The following is a 16,791-nucleotide window of genomic DNA, read 5'->3' as shown; positions in this document are numbered from 1 at the left end:
AACGGTAGTTCGAACTAGGAAGCCTAGTTCGAACTACCTAGTTCATGCCCCGTGTAGCCGCGCTGCACGGGGTTCTAAAAATGGCGGCTCCCCGCTTATGCAAATGAAGCCCGGGAAATTCAAACCCCGGGCTTCATTTGCAAGTGCGGTATGCCTACGTTACCCCGCTAGTTCGAACTAGCGGGGTAGTGTAGACATACCCTATGTCCCGAGGGTGTCAGGTCCACATTGGCTGAGGGCAGGGCTCGAACCCCCTTTCTCTGGACCACCCAGGGCCCCAGTCCTAGAGGGGATCATGTAGCCCTGTTCTCCAGTCTACAGCGAGTCCCAGCCAGCATCATGCAGGCAGGTCTATTGAGCTTTCAATAGGGACGGCAGCGTATAGATGTTTAAATGATTACCTGGGCTTCTCGGTTAATCCAAATGACTACACGAAGCTGCCCCCTCCCGCCCTGCTGCCTCTGTATCAGAGGCAGCAAGAGGTGGGTGGGAGGGGGAAGTGGTGCCTGGCCAGCAGCCTCCTTCTTCAAGCCAAGCTTCCGATATCTGCCACAGCAGCTCCTCCCCTGGCGCTTGTTTTCTATCCAGGTCACCTGGGCTCCTCTTCCCCCCTCCCCTCTCCTCCAGCCTTTGTTCTTCACTGGCTGGAAGCTGCTGGGCAGGTCCCCGGGAGCCTCTCTCTGCAGCAGAGCTGTTGGAGTCTAATCCAGCGGCCCCCAACCTTTTTAACCACAAGGTCACTTGCTGAATGGAAGGGCAATGTCAGATCCACCTCAGCCCAAATACCCTTCCTCTAGGGTTGCCAGATGGTTTCAGAAGAAATACCATACCAAAGAAGAAAAAAAAGCCCCTTTTAGACCCTAATAGGCTGCCAGCAGCCCAGTGTAGACAGGCCAAATGTTGGAAAAGCCTCTTCTGAAAAAAGGAGTGGAACCGCAATTTGCATAGCTTTTTCCTGAATAACAGTGTAGTGTAGACAGAGCCTCAGCTCTGTGAGGGGAAGAGGACGTACCAAGGCAGTTGTTTGTGTTAATTTGCATCCTGTTCATCTCCAGATTTGTAATAAACACAGAACCACAAACCAGACCCCGTTATCAGGAGCATGTTTAAAACAAACCAAAGAACGTATTTCTTCACACTACATGCAATCAATCTGTGGAACTCCTTGCCAGAAGATGTTGTGAACGCCAGGTCTTAAACAGGGTTTAAAAAAACCTCACTTATTTTGGCCACATTAGATTTATCCTTCAGATTAGAGACTTCTCATGACCACAGGAAGAGATGAGACACTGTCACCTTCCTGTAGCTGCAGCTGGCATCTGAGCTCCATGTTTGGGGCTGGGTGAAGCTGGGCAGCGGGGCATTGGTTGCAACTCTTCAGGACCCTTCACTGCCCATCATGGCATTTTCCCTCACCATCCTCTTCCTCGGTGAGTATAAGACACAGTCTAGGCATGTGCCCCATGCGGGAGATCTCAGGCATCTATCCGGGGGGGATCAAAGATCCCCACCAAGGACACATGCCCCAGCCTCAAATCCCCCCCCCCCCCCAGGGCACACGCCATGGTCTCTGATTCCCCCCCATGGGCACATGCCCTGGTCTCAGATTCCCCCCTCACCCGCCAATGGGCACACGCCCTGGTCTCATCCCCGACATGGGCGTATGCCCTGGTCTCAGATTCCACCCGCCCCCCCCCCCCCCTGGAATGGGCACATGCCCTGTCTGTCTCCAATACTCATTGGGGAAGAGGATGGTGAGAGCAGGTGTCATGATGATCAGTGAGGGGCCCCTTAGTCCTGCCCCTCACGCCCCAAATAAGGAGCTCAGCGTGGTGTCTGCAGCTACAGGAACCCGACAATTTTTCACCTCTTCCTGCCTCCGACCCACCTTGTCGCTAGTCTGTGGGTGACATCTCGTGCGGTCACAGTAATCAGAGGTCTCTGCAAAACCGAGGAAACCCTGAAACCATCAGCCTGGCCCAGTGTCCTGCAGCTCCAGCTTGGCCAGTCTCTGTGTGGGAGAGGGGGAGAGGAGGGAGTTCTCCCGCCATGTGCCCTGCAGCCTTGGGGAGGGAGCACCAGGCTGGGAACCAGGTGACCGCAGGGTCAGATATTCAGTCTTTGACTGGCCATTATTTCCATGAAGGTTCCCCTCCCCTTTTCTGTCTTTCTAGATTCAACCTGACTCACGTACATAAAATTCGTACGTGTTCATGCCCTTAAACGAAGGTGTTGTGAGGCATGTTAGTGAGGGGCAGAGTTAAGGGTGTTTGGGAAACAGGAAGTGGAATTTCCTGGTTCTGGAGGGTTTCAGCTACCCACATGCAGTACAAGCCCTGGCACTATACAATAAGGAACACCTGCGTTTGCAGCCTCTTGTGCCACAGCTGAGTGGAGATGGCGGCTCTACCCTGTAATGCCTGGCTCTAAGGGTCTTTTCTCAGCGTGTGAATTAAACAAACCTGGTTCAAAGGCAAATCAGAGCAAGAGAAATTCCGTCTTGTGCCCCCAAAGCATCCCCAGCATGACAGACTTTCTCTGGGGCCACTCTCTCTCAGGGCATGAGGCATGGAACCAGACCTGTCTCTGCTGTGGGTCCCCTCGGGACCTGTCCCCCTCCTCAGCTCAGCACATCTGAGTCTGCCCTGCAGCCCGGTGGGCTCTGCCTGTTCCCCCGCCCGGTGCAGAAGCCCCCTTCTTCCAGCAGAGCCTCCAGTATCCATCCCCAGCAGCCCCTCCCCTGGTGTTTGTCTTCGGTCCAGGTAAACAGGGTTGCCTGGCCCCTGCCGCAGCCCAGTACAAGTGAGTGAGTGGGGAGAGCGATAACAGGCGGGTGGAGTGAGCAGGGCAGGGGTTGAGGAAAGCTTGGGGCCTCAGGGAACATTATTATGGGCATGACAAAGTGGAGACACTGGTGCCCAGTCCTGTGCTGTGATAGAGACGCACAAGTGTGGCCTTAGGGTCCATTCCCCTCCCCTCCCTGCCTCAGTTCCCCCAGACTCCCAAGGACAGCGGTGCTTTCTCCATCCCTAACACGGAGTGGAGGGGAGAGAGGACACTGCGGGAGCAGCTCAGCCATGCATAGCGGCTGCCAGGGGCAGATCATTAGACTTGCAGGGCAGGACTGGGTGTGGCCGTGACATCACAAGGGCCCTTTGCAGCACTTCAAAGGGTGGGGAGGCGGTGACTTCACAGAGCATCCATGACAACAGCCGGGTGGGACAGGCTGCAGGGCAGGGACAGTCTCACAACCCCCCAGAGCTTTGCCCGGGGAGTCTCCTGCTTGCGGGGCTGCCCTGGGGCTGGAGGGAAATTTCAGGGTCCCGTGTGTGAGTGCAAGGAGGAGCCACTGGAGAGCTCGTCTTTCCCACGACACATGCAGCTGGGAGGCTGGCGGGCTTGAGGAGGAGGGAAGAGCCCCCGAAAGGCTTGGTACCGATGCAGCCTGATCCTCCGGGGGCTGGGCAGATTCAAGGCGTGGGAATCACTGGTTTACGGTGGGGACATTTTTTCCCACCTTGGCCTTTGTCCCTTATTATCACTGGGGACATCTGGAGTTTGTCTTTTTTGGTTTCCCTTTCCCTGTTTCCCTCCCGCTCTCCGGCCCTGCTGGTGAAAGCCCCCACAAAGAGGTGGAGCTGGAAATGCTCTGAGAGTGCCTCTCCACTCATGGCCAGAGCCCTCCCGGGGCCATCTGGGAGGGACCTTCACACTCCCTGCCCGCCCCCCAGCGCTGTTCCCAGCCCTCCCCTGTTCGGCTGGGGCTCGTCAGACAAGGCCCTTCGCCCTTCCAGCCTTCATTGCCCCCTGTCTGCTGTGATTGCTGAAACAGACTAACACGGGGACCTCTGACACTATTTCTCCCTCCGTCAGTTCGGTGTCACTATCCTCGCCTACCTGCCCCATGGCTGTGGAAAACTGGGGAGCTGGGAGAATCCGAGTGAATGTCGCTAGGCGCAGTGACAACAGGAGCTTCCCTGACGTGTGGGGTTGTTACAGATGCTGGGGGGCGGAAGGGCAGGGTAGGGCCATGTTCTTCCAGCCTTCCATTGTGCCACTTTCCATGAGAGCCTCCTGCCAGCGCACATGGGGACAGGAGTCGGCGACTGCTCCTGTGGCCACTAGAGGGCGCTGCAGCCTCGCACTGCCTCATTGGCCTGTCAATCTGGATTAGTGATGCTCTGATCTGGTCCCATCCCGATTCGATGGGATAAACGGGGCCCAGCTGGGGAGCAGCTGGAATAGTCCATGTGACTGGTGCTTTGCTGTGTTTACACGAGTAAGGGGAGCGACTCCTTTAGCCCAGCCTGAAGCTAGTGTGTGAATCAAAGTGTCTCCTGTCTGGGTGCGAGGAGACACTGGGACGGGGGGGGGGGGGGGTGACAAACAGGAGACGCTTTGGCTTTGCAACGAGACATTTTTGCAAAGAATTTTCATCCAACTGGATTTTCCTGGTTTCTGATCCAGGGTCTGTCCCCCGCAGTTTGCTCCAGTGTTCGCCAGCCCCCTTCCCTTCCCCAAAGAGAGAAGGGCTGTGTATAAAGTGACCCAGGATGGAGCGTATCAGGGGATGATACAAAATCAGGGATTTGGGGCAGAGAGGTAACTAAGCCATGGAAAGAAGAACTTGACCCGAGCTTGTCCCATGCCCTGCTCTGACTCTACCTCCCCCGGGAGAACACACCTAACCCACTGCCCTGGCAGCAGCAGCCTCTCGGAGCTGCCTGCCTGCCCCTAAAGTCAGGCACCTGGGCTCAGAGGTCACTTCCCAGAGGTCACATTCAGGGAGAGCGAGCGCTGGTGCATGGGAGCTGGGCCGTGCTGCACCTTATGGGCCTGGCTCTCCCCTGGGACGCTCTGGCCCTGATCCCAAAGCCGACGTGCTGTGGGGGAGGCGTGAGCACAGAGAATTGTAAAAGATGAGTGAGGTGCTTGGATGGGAGGTGTCTGATGGATGTTTCTGTGCAGAAGAGCGCAGCCCTGCTCCTCCCATCCAGGGTCTGTCCCCCGCAGTTTGCCCCAGTGGTCTCCAGCCTCCTTCCCCAAAGAGAGAAGGGGCTGTGTATAAGGTGAACCAAGCATAGAGTGTATCAGGGGATGATACAAAATCAGGGATTCGGAGCAGAGAGGTAACATACAAGCCAGTCAAACTACAAGGGGAATACTGATACAGAGTCATTCAGTGGGCTTGAAGCCTAGAGCCCACTGGGCAAACCCTGGCCCCGTCGGGTAAGTCAAGGTAAGGAGACCCCTGTCCAAAGATCTGATCTTGCGACTGATGGTGACTGCGGCTTGAAAGGTGCTCAGGACCTGCCCCCTATGGGCCCCACAGCGCCTTTGGGGAGGACAGCTGAGGAGCCCGTCGCTGTTATTCAGGGGGAAGGGAGCTGCAGAGGGCTCGGGGGGCAGGTGAGCTGGTGGGGAACGGGTGGGGTGTCTGCTCCTTCCCCCTCACAGGGCGGGTGGGGAGGAGTCTGAGGGACTGGGGCCGACAGCCGGGACTGGCGTCGCTCACGGGCTCCTCTGGGCGCAACGCCTGAGGGGAGCGGAACTCTCGCCAAGGCGGGAAAATCTGGTTGGAGCCGGTTCCCCAACGGTCTCGGAATGTTCCAGAGGGGGAGGGGAAAGCCCGGAATGGAGCCCAGGGTGACAGACTCCATTTTGTTTGACGCAAAATCGCTGTTTTAACATTAAGATCGTTAACATATAGTCATAACCATGCCACACAATTCTATACATACCAGCCAATTAGCCCGTCATAAGACGGGATTTTCAGGTCTCTCCTCCACCTCAGTCTTCTCTCCTGAGCCTCCGGTCTCTCGCTCCGTCTCTCTCTCTCCTCCTCCTACTGCCTCCCCCCTCTCTCTCTCAGCTCTCCTCCGCCTCCTGCCTCTCTCTGTCTCTCTCTTTCTCTTCTCCTCCCCCTCCTGCCTCTCCCTTGGGGGACCACGGAGCCCAAACGGCCGCTTGCGCCACTTGCTTCCCCGCGGCGGCCTGGCTGAGCGGCGCAGAAGTCAGCCGAGCGCCACGGGGGGAGGCGAAGGGGGGCGGGGCGGTGATGGGACCTGGAACTGCTGTCGCGCTGCACGTCACCGCCCCGCCCCCCCTTCCCTTCCTGCTGTGGCGCTCGGCTAACTTCTACCTAATTAGGAAATATTGCGCATTTAGATGTCTGGTATTTTCTCAATTTGTTTCCCAGACAGAAACCTCAAATACCAGACTGTCTGGCTCAAAACTGGACAGCTGGCAACCCTCGCCTAGTGCGGGCGCGACCTGTGGGCCCGTGAGAAGGCGAATTGGATTTGTCTCCCAGGGAGGGAAGCACCTGGGTTGGGGCAGGTCCCTTCAGCTGAGCCTGTCCATTCTGTATCATTCTAGAGGACACCAAATGAAATTAATGGGTAGCAGGTTTAAAACTAATAAAAGAAAGTTCTTCTTCACACAGCGTGTAGTCAACCTGTGGAACTCCTTGCCAGAGGAGGCTGTGAAGGCTAGGACTAGAACAGAGTTTAAAGAGAAGCTAGATAATTTCATGGAGGTTAGGTCCATAAAAGGCTATTAGCCAGGGGATAAAATGGTGTCCTTGACCTCTGTTTATCAGAGGCTGGAGAGAGATGGCAGGAGACAAATCGCTTGATCATTGTCTTTGGTCCACCCTCTCTGGGGCACCTGGTGCTGGCCACTGTCGGCAGACAGGCTACTGGGCTAGAAGGACTTTTGGTCTGACCCAGTACGGCCGTTCTTATGTTCTTATGTTATGTTCTTATTCTGCTGCTGGGGGGTGGCCCTGCATTTGTGTTGTTACAGGAGGCTTAAGAGCTTGGCTCATCTAGGCAGTGCTAAGGGTTGCTGGGCCCAACCAGGCTCTGCAAATAGAAGGGACTTGATTCTTAGCTGTTATATGGGACGCCCCCTCCTCTAACCATTAGTCTCCACTCCCCTGCAGAACCGAGATCAGAGTCAAACCTGCCTGGCCCCCAGCTTCCTTCTGCCCACTAGACAGTGGCTGCACAAATCTGCGTCACGCCCCTCTCTAGGAGTCTGGCTGTTCTGCTCATAAGAAGCACACGGGATCTTTTTCCGGGGAAAAGGCAATACACTGCATTTATTGAGAATACAGTAGAAAAACACTTTATCTGCTTTAGAAAGACAAGTCCCACCCCGGCCCAAAGTCTTGTGGTTGCTTAAGGTTACCAGTCTGTGGCTCACATTAACTTATTGGCCAGGCAAGTTAAATGTGAGAGGGAGGAGCGAGAACTTCTCTCAGTCTGGACCGACGCTCTGATGTTGACAAGACGAGACCCGGAGATTCGTCCAGGACGCTCCATCTTTTATTGGACTTTTCTCCCATTCAGGTCTACGCACTCACCATCTGTTCTGCTCAATATCTGTTTATCTGGGATTTATTCTTTACTCCGACGTCAGTATGTTGGTGTGTCCTCCCCAATGTTATTTCAAGGCTTTCTTGTTTGTAACAGAGCTTGCTTCTTAACACTCCAAGGCCGTCTGTGTGTATTGAGCCCAATTTATGGTACATTCACGCCTCTGAGTCTTCCAGTCCCCTCCTCTCTTCCACTGTCTGGACCCTGAAACTGTTGGACCTCCAAGTTGTTCTCTCTCCAAACACTCACATTCCATTCACTCCTGCATCCCCAGGAACTACACCATCATTACACACATGGGAAAAGGGACACAATGGTTCACAGGAAGGTATCAATCTAATTCCTAATTCAAAGCTTCTATTAGTACAAACTTTTAATTCATTCATTATAATTTCTTTATAACACACCCCATATTCTAATTACTCCTGGGAGCAACAGTGTGATCCCGCTGACTCACAAGGATCCCGCTGATCTCTTTCTGTCTTGACATCAGATACAGACAGACGCAGTTTGCCTGATGCATCTTTACGAAGGGCTTAGGAGACTGTTTTTCCCTGCTCCCCGGAGAAGCGGCCAGCAGAGTTTGAGTTGTTTAACATTCACTCTCACACTACCCATTAAGCATATTACATAAAACATTATGAAACTCTGTTGTACACATAACCACACGCCCACTGGCAGCTCAGAGGGCAGGGTATCTGTGGGGCATGAGTAAGTCCCTGGGTCTCTCCAGGCTGGTGACCCACTGGGGGCCCAGGATGGAATTTCTCTTGCTCCCCTTTTCTTTTGAACCTGGTTGATTTAATTCACAGGCTGACAAAGGACCCTTAGAACCAGGCGTTATAGTGTAAAGCTTCCATCCCCGCTCAGCTATGGTGCAAGGGGCAGCAGACCCAGATGTTCTCCATCACGCACGCTCCTTGCACGGTGCCAGCGCTCGTGTCACACATGGGCAGGTTTGCAGGCTGAGCAGGAGGCATTGAAGAGTCAAAGCCTCCAATACCAGTAAATGCCACTTATTCTTTCCCAGACACCCTTAACTCTGCCCCCGCATTCACATGCCTTATGACACCTTCCTTAATTGCATGATCAGTTTAATTTTATTTACATAAGTCACCAGCCACTTGAATCAAGGAAGGAAAAAAAGGAAAGAAAATCCTCATGGAAATAATAGTCAGTCAAAGCCTGAATATCTGACCCAGTGGTCTCCTAGCCCCCAGCCTGGTGCGCCCTCCCCAGGATGAAGGAGACCCCCCTCCCTCTCCACTGAGAAAAGGCCAAGCTGGAGCTGCAAGGCCTTGGGCCAGGCTGACAGTTTCAGGCTTTCCTCGGTTTTGCAGAAACCTCTGATGACTTTGACGACACGAGATTTAGACTGCAGATTAGTGACAAGGCAGGATGGAGGCAGGAAGAGATGAAATATAGTTGGCTTCCTGTAGCTCACCAGCTCAGATCCTTATCTGGGGCCTCTTCCTCGGTGAATATTTCAGACAGCCAGGGTGTATGCCCATGGGGGGGATCTGAGACCAGGGTGTGTGCCCATGGGATGGTAGCTGAGGCACGTGTCCAAGGGAGAGTCTGTGAGGCTGGGTGTGGGGGAACCAGCTGCAGGGGTGGATTGTGGGAGACCGTAATCTGAGCCTGTTCTCCTGGGGGGGGTCACTGCGTCCCTCCCTGAGGACCACGCTCCCTGCCCCGTCACTCCAGTGACAGGCTGAGGTTCAGGGTATGGTGGCAGAAAGGGGGTGTGATGGCTGTGTAATGGGTGGTTTTGGGAGCAGTGGCCGGGACGTCCTGCTTGGCCTGCAGCACCTGTCTGGTCCAGCTCGGCGTAGGTGACTCCCTCGGCACCGGGATCCGGCTTCTAAGGCTGGGAGGGGAGAGAGTCACTGCGTGTGTCAAGTGAAACCTTCCCCCCCCACACACACACTGCAGCCCCCAGAGCTGCAGAAATCAGGGAAGTCCCCCTCCTGCCACCAGCAGCACCTGCCCCCCATAGAATCCCGCTGGCCCCTGCAAAGCTCAGACCAACACGAAGGTTTGGGGAGTGCAGGGTGTGTTTGAGGGGTGCAGGGCCAGGCTCTGACTGAGTTCTGGGACTCCAGCCCCATCCTCACTACGGGGTGGGGACCCCCAGAGCTGAACCCAGCGCTGCTGTCTGTCTGTGGGGATGTAGGAGCCCAAGCATGGATGGGGGGCCAGTGTCAACATGGCCTCTAGTGGGATCTGAGCTGGCCCATAAGAATGGCCACATTGGGGCAGACCAAAGGTGCATCCAGCCCCGTGTCCTGTCTGCCCACAGCGGCCAATGCCAGGTTCCCCAGAGGGAGTGAACAGAAACAGGGAATCAACTATTGATCCCTCCCTGTTACCCATTTCCAGCCCCTGGCAAACAGGCCCGGGACACCCTCCCTGCCCAGCCTGGCTAATAGCCATCGATGGACCCAACCTCCATGGATTTCTCTAGCTCTTTTGTGAACCCTGTTGAAGTCCTGGTCTCCATGTGAGGAAGTCGGGGGCTTCGGGGCTCAAAGGGGGCTGCAGGCAGGGGGCTCGGTGCCCCGGGGAGTTACTGGTTAAATGTGACAAGGGGGAGGAAGTTTGTTGCTGCAGAGAACAGCCCAGAACTGGAGCCCCGGCGTCTGGTGCCCTGGTGACCGGCCGGCCCTGCTCAGGGCACACAGCCGGGTCCGGCCAGACGACAGACCTCGGGCTGCACTGGGGAGACCTCGGGGACCAGCCCAATAAAGCTCAATAAACCCCCCTGGTTTGTGCTGGCGGGGAGACTCTTTGGTCTGGGGAGCAGGTTTGCAGTACTCCCTCTGGGTGTGGAGGTCCTGGGGGTCCAGAGGGAGTGGACCCCCCGAGGGGCTCACAGTGGAGGTAGGTGGCTGAAGGCCCTTAGAGGTGCCCTCCTGGAGGTGGAGGGGTGGACCCCCCCCAAGTGAGAGTAGGCCCCCCCAAGAGAGACTGCCGCACTGGAGTAGACCTCCCGAGTAAGGCCTGTCTCACTGCCGCTGGACTGAAGTGGGCTCTCCGAGAAGGGGCTACTGCACTGAGGGGGGGTCCTTCCCAGGGACCCACGAGCCAAGTGTGGGCACGACCTGTGAGCCATGACACTTCACAACATCCTCTGGCAAGGAGTTCCACAGGTTGACGCTGCGCTGAGCGAAGAAAAACTTCCTTTTGATTGTTTTAAACCTGCTGCCTATTCATTTCATCTGGTGACCCCTAGTTCTTAAGTAATGGGAACACGTAAATAACTTTTCCATTTTCACTTTCTCCATACTGATCAGGATTTCATAGACCTCTATCCTATCCCCTCTTAGTCTCTTTTTCTCTAAGCTGGAAAGTCCCAGTCTTTGTAATGTCTCTTCATAGGGCCCCGTTCCAAACCCCTCATCATTTTTGTTGCCCTTTTCTGAACCTTTTCCAATGCCATATATCTTTCTTGAGATGAGGTGACCACATCTGTCTGCAATATTGAAGATGTGGGCATCCCATGGATTTCTATAGAGGCAGTAAGATACTCGTTATTCTAAATGATGAGAATGTTATTTTTTCAGTGTGTGGGGGTGCATTGGCATGAGATGGGAAGGCGGGGAGCAGGGGGGCACTTACCAGGACAACCTGCTGCTTCCCTTGGCCCACGAGGGCATCTGTGGAACAGAGATACCCCCCTGGTGAAGGTCTGGGCCCAGGTTAGGCTCTGGGTCCAGCCCCCCACCCCTCCATTAAGCCCTTTGCAGACTGGCCTGCCTGCTCCTCAGCACACTGGAGTGGGGCAGGGTCACTAGCCCCATGGGGAAACTGAGGCAAAGGCAGGTCACCCCCAAACATGCAGAATGAGCCAGGGCTGCACCCTACATTGACATGCCCCACAGGGGACACCCTGCCCCTCACATCACCCCCTCATGTCGAACTTACACACTGTGACTGCAGCCTCGGATTCCCTGCAGGGAGAGAGAGAGAAACAGTAACAGAGCACCTGGCTCTAACCACTAGGCCCCACTCCTCCTAGAGCAAGGGAGAAAACCCAGGAGTCCTAAGGTAGGTAGATGGGGGGCGAGGACAGAACTGGGATCTTACCTGCTCTGCCTCAATTCTGGTCCCTCCCCTGGCGAGACACAAAGCAGAATTGTCCATAAGTCTATGCAGGCCCCCCTATGCCAGCCCTGCCCCTCCGCCCCACAGGGCAGCTGGGAGGAGAGGTTCCCGTCCTGCTCTGCCAGGGGATCCCCCACCGCTCCAGCCAGTGAGCCAGGGTACCCCAGAGACAGGCTCAGCCCTGCCCCCCTGCACCACTACAGAGCCCCCCGCCCCACACTGTGCAGCACAGCGCCCCCTAGCGCTGCCTATGTGTTCTGGGGCCAGCACTGAGAGCCAGGGGACATCGCCCCTTGCTGAGACCCCTGCCCCACCCCTGGATTCCTGGCCTGTCTCCCATCCAAGCCCTGCCCAGGTTTAACCCTTCCCTCGCTGTGGCACTCACAGGATCGGGTGCGTCTGCGGCGGAGGAAGGCCAGGAGGACGAGGACAAGGAGGAAGAGAAGGACGAGGAGGCCGGCAGCCCCCACAATAACCCCCGTGACGATGGAGCCGTTCAGATTTGTTCCTGATCCACCTAGGAAGCAGCAGGAGGCCTTGAGTGTCTGGTTCATTACCTGCTGCTCCATCCCCTGCCTCTCAAGCAATGGGGCTGGTGCAGGGGGAAGGAGCAGATGGGATTCTGGGTAGTAGTGGTCGGGAGGTTCACTGCCAATGGTAGGGGGCTGTCTTGGGGTGGACTGGATGGGAGAGGGGGATGTACCACAGGTGCCCTTTGAAGCCAGCTGGGCTCAGATCCTACAACCCAGATCCCTGGATCCTGACCCTGTCCTGGGGAATTCTGCACAGGGATCATTGGAGTGGGATGGGAATAGTGGGGATGGGGCTTTTGGCTGGGAAGCGGCTTTGAAATTGGTGGGAGAACCATGCCCTGCTGAAGTGATCAGTAATGGAAGACATAACTGCGCTGTCTTTCCACTGGCCATCACTAGGTTCCAGAGTGAACAACGTGCGATAACTGTTCTCAGAGCATAGTTATTAATAGCTCACATTCATGCTGGAAGGACATAACAAGTGGGGTTCCCCAGGGGTCTGTTTTGGGGGCGGTTCTGTTCAATATCTTCATCAATGATTTAGATGATGGCATACGATTATTAGATGATGGTACGATTATTAAGTTTGCAGATGATACCAAGTACTGGGAGGGGTTGCAAGTGTTTTGGAGGAGGGGTCCTAATTCAAAATGATCTGGACAAACTGGAGAAATTGTCTGAGGTAAATAGAATGAGGTTCAATAAGGACAAATGCAAAGTCCTCCACTTAAGAAGGAACAAGCCATTTCACAAACGCAGAATGGGACGTGACTGTCTTGGAAGGAGTACCACAGAAAGGGATCTAGGAGTCATAGTGGATCACAAGTTAAATATGAGTCAACAGTGTGACACTATTGCAAAAAAAAAGCAAACGTGATTCTAGGAAGCATTAACAGGAGTGTTGTGAGCAAGACACGAGGAGTCATTCTTCTGCTCTACTCTGTACTGATTAGGCCTCAGTTGGAGTATTGTGTCCAGTTCTGGGCACCACATTTCAGGACAGACGTGGAGAAATTGGAGAAGGTCCAGAGAAGAGGAACCAAAACGATGAAAGGTCTAGAAAACATGAGCTATGAGGGAAGACTGAAAGAATTGGGCTTGTTTAGTTTAGAAAAGCGAAGACCGAGGGTATGTCTACACGACAGAGTTTGTTCAGAAAAGCGGCCGTTTTTCCTAAAAAACGTCACTTATATCCACTCTGCAATCGCATTCTTTCAAAAATAATCAAAAGAACAGAGGGGTTTTTCCGACATTGGTAAATCTCTTTCTATGAGGAAGAAGCCTTTTTCCGAAAGAGCTCTTTGGGAAAAGGGCGTGTGTGGACGGGGAAGAGGGAGTTTTTTCGAAAGAAGAGGGAAGAGGAAAAAGCCCAGCCGCTCCGTCCATAGTAATCCCAGCTTAAATGTGAGGTAGCGTCCTTTCAGTGTGGACGCTGTCTGTCGAAAAAGCAGATGGCTTTTTCAATGCGCATTGACAGTGTGGACGTGCTCTTTCGGAAGAAATTTTTTTGGAAGATCTCTTTCAGAAAAGCTTCTTCCAAAAGAAGCCAGCCGTCTAGACATAGCCTGAGAGGGGACATGAAAGCGGTTTTCAAGTTTCTAAAAGGGTGTTGTAAGGAGAAGGGAGAAAAATTGTTTTCCTTGGCCTCTGCGAACAGGCCAAGAAGCAATGGGTTACACGGCAGCAAGGGAGGTTTAGGATGGACATTGGGAAAAACTTCCTGCCTGTCAGGTGGATCAGCATGGGGATAAATTGCCTAGGGGGGTTGTGGAATCTCCATCCCTGGAGATGTTTAAGAGCAGATTGACAGACACGTCTCCAGGATGGTCTAGTGGGTGCTTGGTCCTGCCGGGAGGGCAGGGGACCGGACTTGATGACCTCTCGAGGTCCCTTCCCGCTCCAATGCTCTCGGAGTCCATGATTCATTGGGAATGGGCGGGTTCAAGTGTTAACTTCATGTATATCTGGGTTGGAAGGTCACAGGGTCAAAGCCCTGCTTGGCAGCCCCCCCTCCACCCCCACGGAAGGGGATCCCTGCTTCTGAGCTGTTCCTCAGGCTCCCTGCCGACTCAGGCAGACAGACGGGATACATGGGGCTGTTATCCCCAGCTCTCCATGCCTCACGCCCTTCTCTCAGGGGGATACACACTGGATTTTGCCCCATGCTGGGGGCTCTCTGGGGCCCATTTGCAGCTCAGCATCCTAGTCTGTGCAGGGGGGTGCTCTCTTGGGACTAGCCCCTGCCAAACCAATCCGGCACCTGCCCAATAACATCCTCCCACTCATCATATGAAATGAGTCTGGGCGGGTCTCAGCCCAGACTGGGCATTGCTGGGCGTGGGGGGGGGGGAGGTTCTGCTCCCATCCCACTTAGCAGCTGTTCATGGCTCCCCCAGGGATCAGTTCCTCGTGTATCATGAACCTGATTTCCAGCCCTCAGCCCCAGTACCTGGCCCCGCGCTGGGTGGCTGGTTTGGGGCTGCTGTAGTTTCCAGCGGAGTCGGGTCGGTTCCCTCTGCAGAAGCAGAACCATCGTCTGTGGGGAAATGGGGGGTGGGGTGAGGAAGCTGGAGCCCTCGTGTCTGTGGCTACTTACCCAGAGGACCCCCCCCCCCCCCATCTGACACTGGCGGCTCCTCCCCGGGCTGAGCCGCTTTCCTGGGGAGAGGACGGGACCCGGGGATTCGGGCCGGCTCCTCCCCCCGGGATCTCGGGACGGGGAGGATCGGCCCAGCCAGACCCTCGGCCAGACACAGACCCTGCCTGGCGCCATGGAAACCGGAACCACAATCCCTAACGACTCGTGTCAATCGCCAGGAGCCCTGTCCTGGGCCAGCTGCCCCGCGTGCTCGGTGCTGTACGGACACAGGACACACGGACGGTCCCTGCCCAGCCGGGGGCCACTCCCCCCTGAGTCCCTGCGGGCCGGTCTGGGCGCGGTGTCCCTACTGCGGGGGAGGAGCACCCCGTCCCCACAGAGCTCAGGGGAGCTTGGCTGCCCCACGGGCTGGGTCCCACCCGGGCGCTAATTCCCCCAGCCCAGACTGGCTCTGAGCTCCCCAGGGGGGTGGGAACCACACGGGATTCGGCATTCGGGGCCCAGGTCTCACGCAGACACGGTCTGAGTCCGTCTGTCCATCCCTCCCCAGACGTGCTCCCGTCCGGCCACCGCCCTGCGCTCCCGGGGCCCCACATCCCCACTGCCCCACGGCCGGGCGTCCCCAGGGTCTGTCCGTCCCCCCGACAGAAGAGCTGAGCCCGTCGGTTCTGTGCAGGGACCGGCCCCCTCCAAAGGCCTGAAGGGCCCCGAGGGCGTCTGAGCAGGAGCCCTGTACCCGGGGGTGAATTGCTCCATTTCTCCCGCTCACATTCTTCCTGCAGCGCCATCATGATGGGATCCGGCTGCAAAGCCCCAGCCAGGTCGGTTCCTTCTGCGGGATTGAAACGAGCGTTGGCTGGGTTGGGAGAGGGGGAGACCGAGCACCCAAAGAACATAAGCCCAAAAGAACATAAGAACGGCCATATTGGGTCAGACCAAAGGTCCATTCAACCCAGTACCCTGTCTGCCGACAGCAGCCAGTACCAGGTGTCCCAGGGAGAGTGAATCGAACAGGTAATGATCAAGCGATCTCTCTCCTGCCATCCATCTCCACCCTCTGACAAACAGAGGTTGGGGACACCTTTCCTTACTCATACTGGCTAATAGCCATTTATGGATCTAACCTCCATGAGTTTATCTATTTCTCTTTTAAACCCTGTTATAGTCCTGGTCTTCACAACCTCCTCAGGCAAGGAGTTCCACAGGTGACTATGCACTGTGTGAAGAAGAACTTCCTTTTCTTTGCTTTAAACCTGCTGCCCATTAGTTTCATTTGATGACCCCTAGTTCTTATATTATGGGAACAAGTAAAAAACTTTTCCTTATTCACTTTCTCCACACCACTCATGATTGTATAGACCTCTACCCTTTCCCCCCTTAGTCTCTTCTTTTCCAAACTGAAAACTCCCAGTTTCTTTAATCTCTCCTCATATAAGATCTGTTCCAAACCCCTCATCATTTTAGTTGCCCTTCTCTGAACCTTCCCTAATGCCAATATATCTTTTTTGAGATGAGGAGACCACATCTGTATGCAGTATTCAAGTTGTGGGCGTACCATGGATTTATATAAGGGCAATAAGATATTCTCCATCTTATTCTCTATCCCTTTTTTAATGATTCCTAACATCCTGTTTGCTTTTTTGACTCCTGCTGCACGCTGCATGGATGTCTTCAGAGAACTATCCACGATGACTTCAAGATCTCTTTCCTGATTAGTTGTAGCTAAATTAGCTCCCATCATATTATATGTATAGTTGGGGTTATTTTTTCCAATGTGCATTACTTTACACTTATCCACATTAAATTGCATTTGCCATTTTGTTGCTCAGTCCCTTAGTTTGGTGAGATCTTTTTGAAGTTCTCCACAGTCTGCTTTGGTCTTTACTATCTTGAGCGATTTAGTATAGTCTGCAGACTTTGCCACCTCACTGTTTACCCCTTTCTCCAGATCATTTATGAATAAGTTGAACAGGATTGGTCCTAGGACTGACCCTTGGGGAACACCACTAGTTACCCCTCTCCATTCTGAAAATTTACCATTTATTCCTACCCTTTGTTTCCTGTCTTTTAACCAGTTCTCAATCCATGCAAGGATGTTCCCTCTTATCCCATGACAACTTAATTTACATAAGAGCCTTTGGTGAGGGACCTTGTCAAAGGCTTTCTGGAA

At 54.6% G+C, this 16,791-nt stretch overlaps 1 protein-coding gene across 1 annotated transcript; it reads right to left on the bottom strand.

Moving 5' to 3' along the window:
* Nucleotides 1–7,062: 7,062 nt before the first annotated feature.
* On the bottom strand, nucleotides 7,063–15,447 carry LOC142825592 (uncharacterized). The gene is made up of 7 exons (XM_089770357.1): nucleotides 15,391–15,447; nucleotides 14,472–14,558; nucleotides 11,875–12,006; nucleotides 11,472–11,499; nucleotides 11,310–11,335; nucleotides 11,004–11,041; nucleotides 7,063–9,252 (listed from the first exon to the last, which is right to left on the bottom strand). Exons 1-7 carry the CDS (start codon nucleotides 15,410–15,412, stop codon nucleotides 9,247–9,249), a joined length of 339 nt encoding a protein of 112 aa, XP_089626483.1. The 5' UTR covers nucleotides 15,413–15,447; the 3' UTR covers nucleotides 7,063–9,246.
* Nucleotides 15,448–16,791: the final 1,344 nt, after the last annotated feature.

Source organism: Pelodiscus sinensis, chromosome 18 (assembly GCF_052426305.1).
Source record: "Pelodiscus sinensis isolate ZL-2025 chromosome 18, ASM5242630v1, whole genome shotgun sequence".
Classification (NCBI taxonomy): domain Eukaryota; kingdom Metazoa; phylum Chordata; order Testudines; family Trionychidae; genus Pelodiscus; species Pelodiscus sinensis.
This window is presented reverse-complemented; position numbering and strand designations above follow the sequence as displayed.

What these genes read in the sequence shown, in the direction of transcription:
- LOC142825592 (XM_089770357.1), bottom strand. Translation starts at nt 15,412, where the DNA reads ATGATGGCGCTGCAGGAAGAAT. An exon ending in GATGGCGCTGCAGGAAGAAT is followed by an intron (nt 14,559 to 15,390) that starts GTGAGCGGGAGA and finishes ATTTCCCCACAG; the next exon opens with ACGATGGTTCTGCTTCTGCA. An exon ending in CCAGAATTGAGGCAGAGCAG is followed by an intron (nt 11,336 to 11,471) that starts GTAAGATCCCAG and finishes CTCTCCCTGCAG; the next exon opens with GGAATCCGAGGCTGCAGTCA.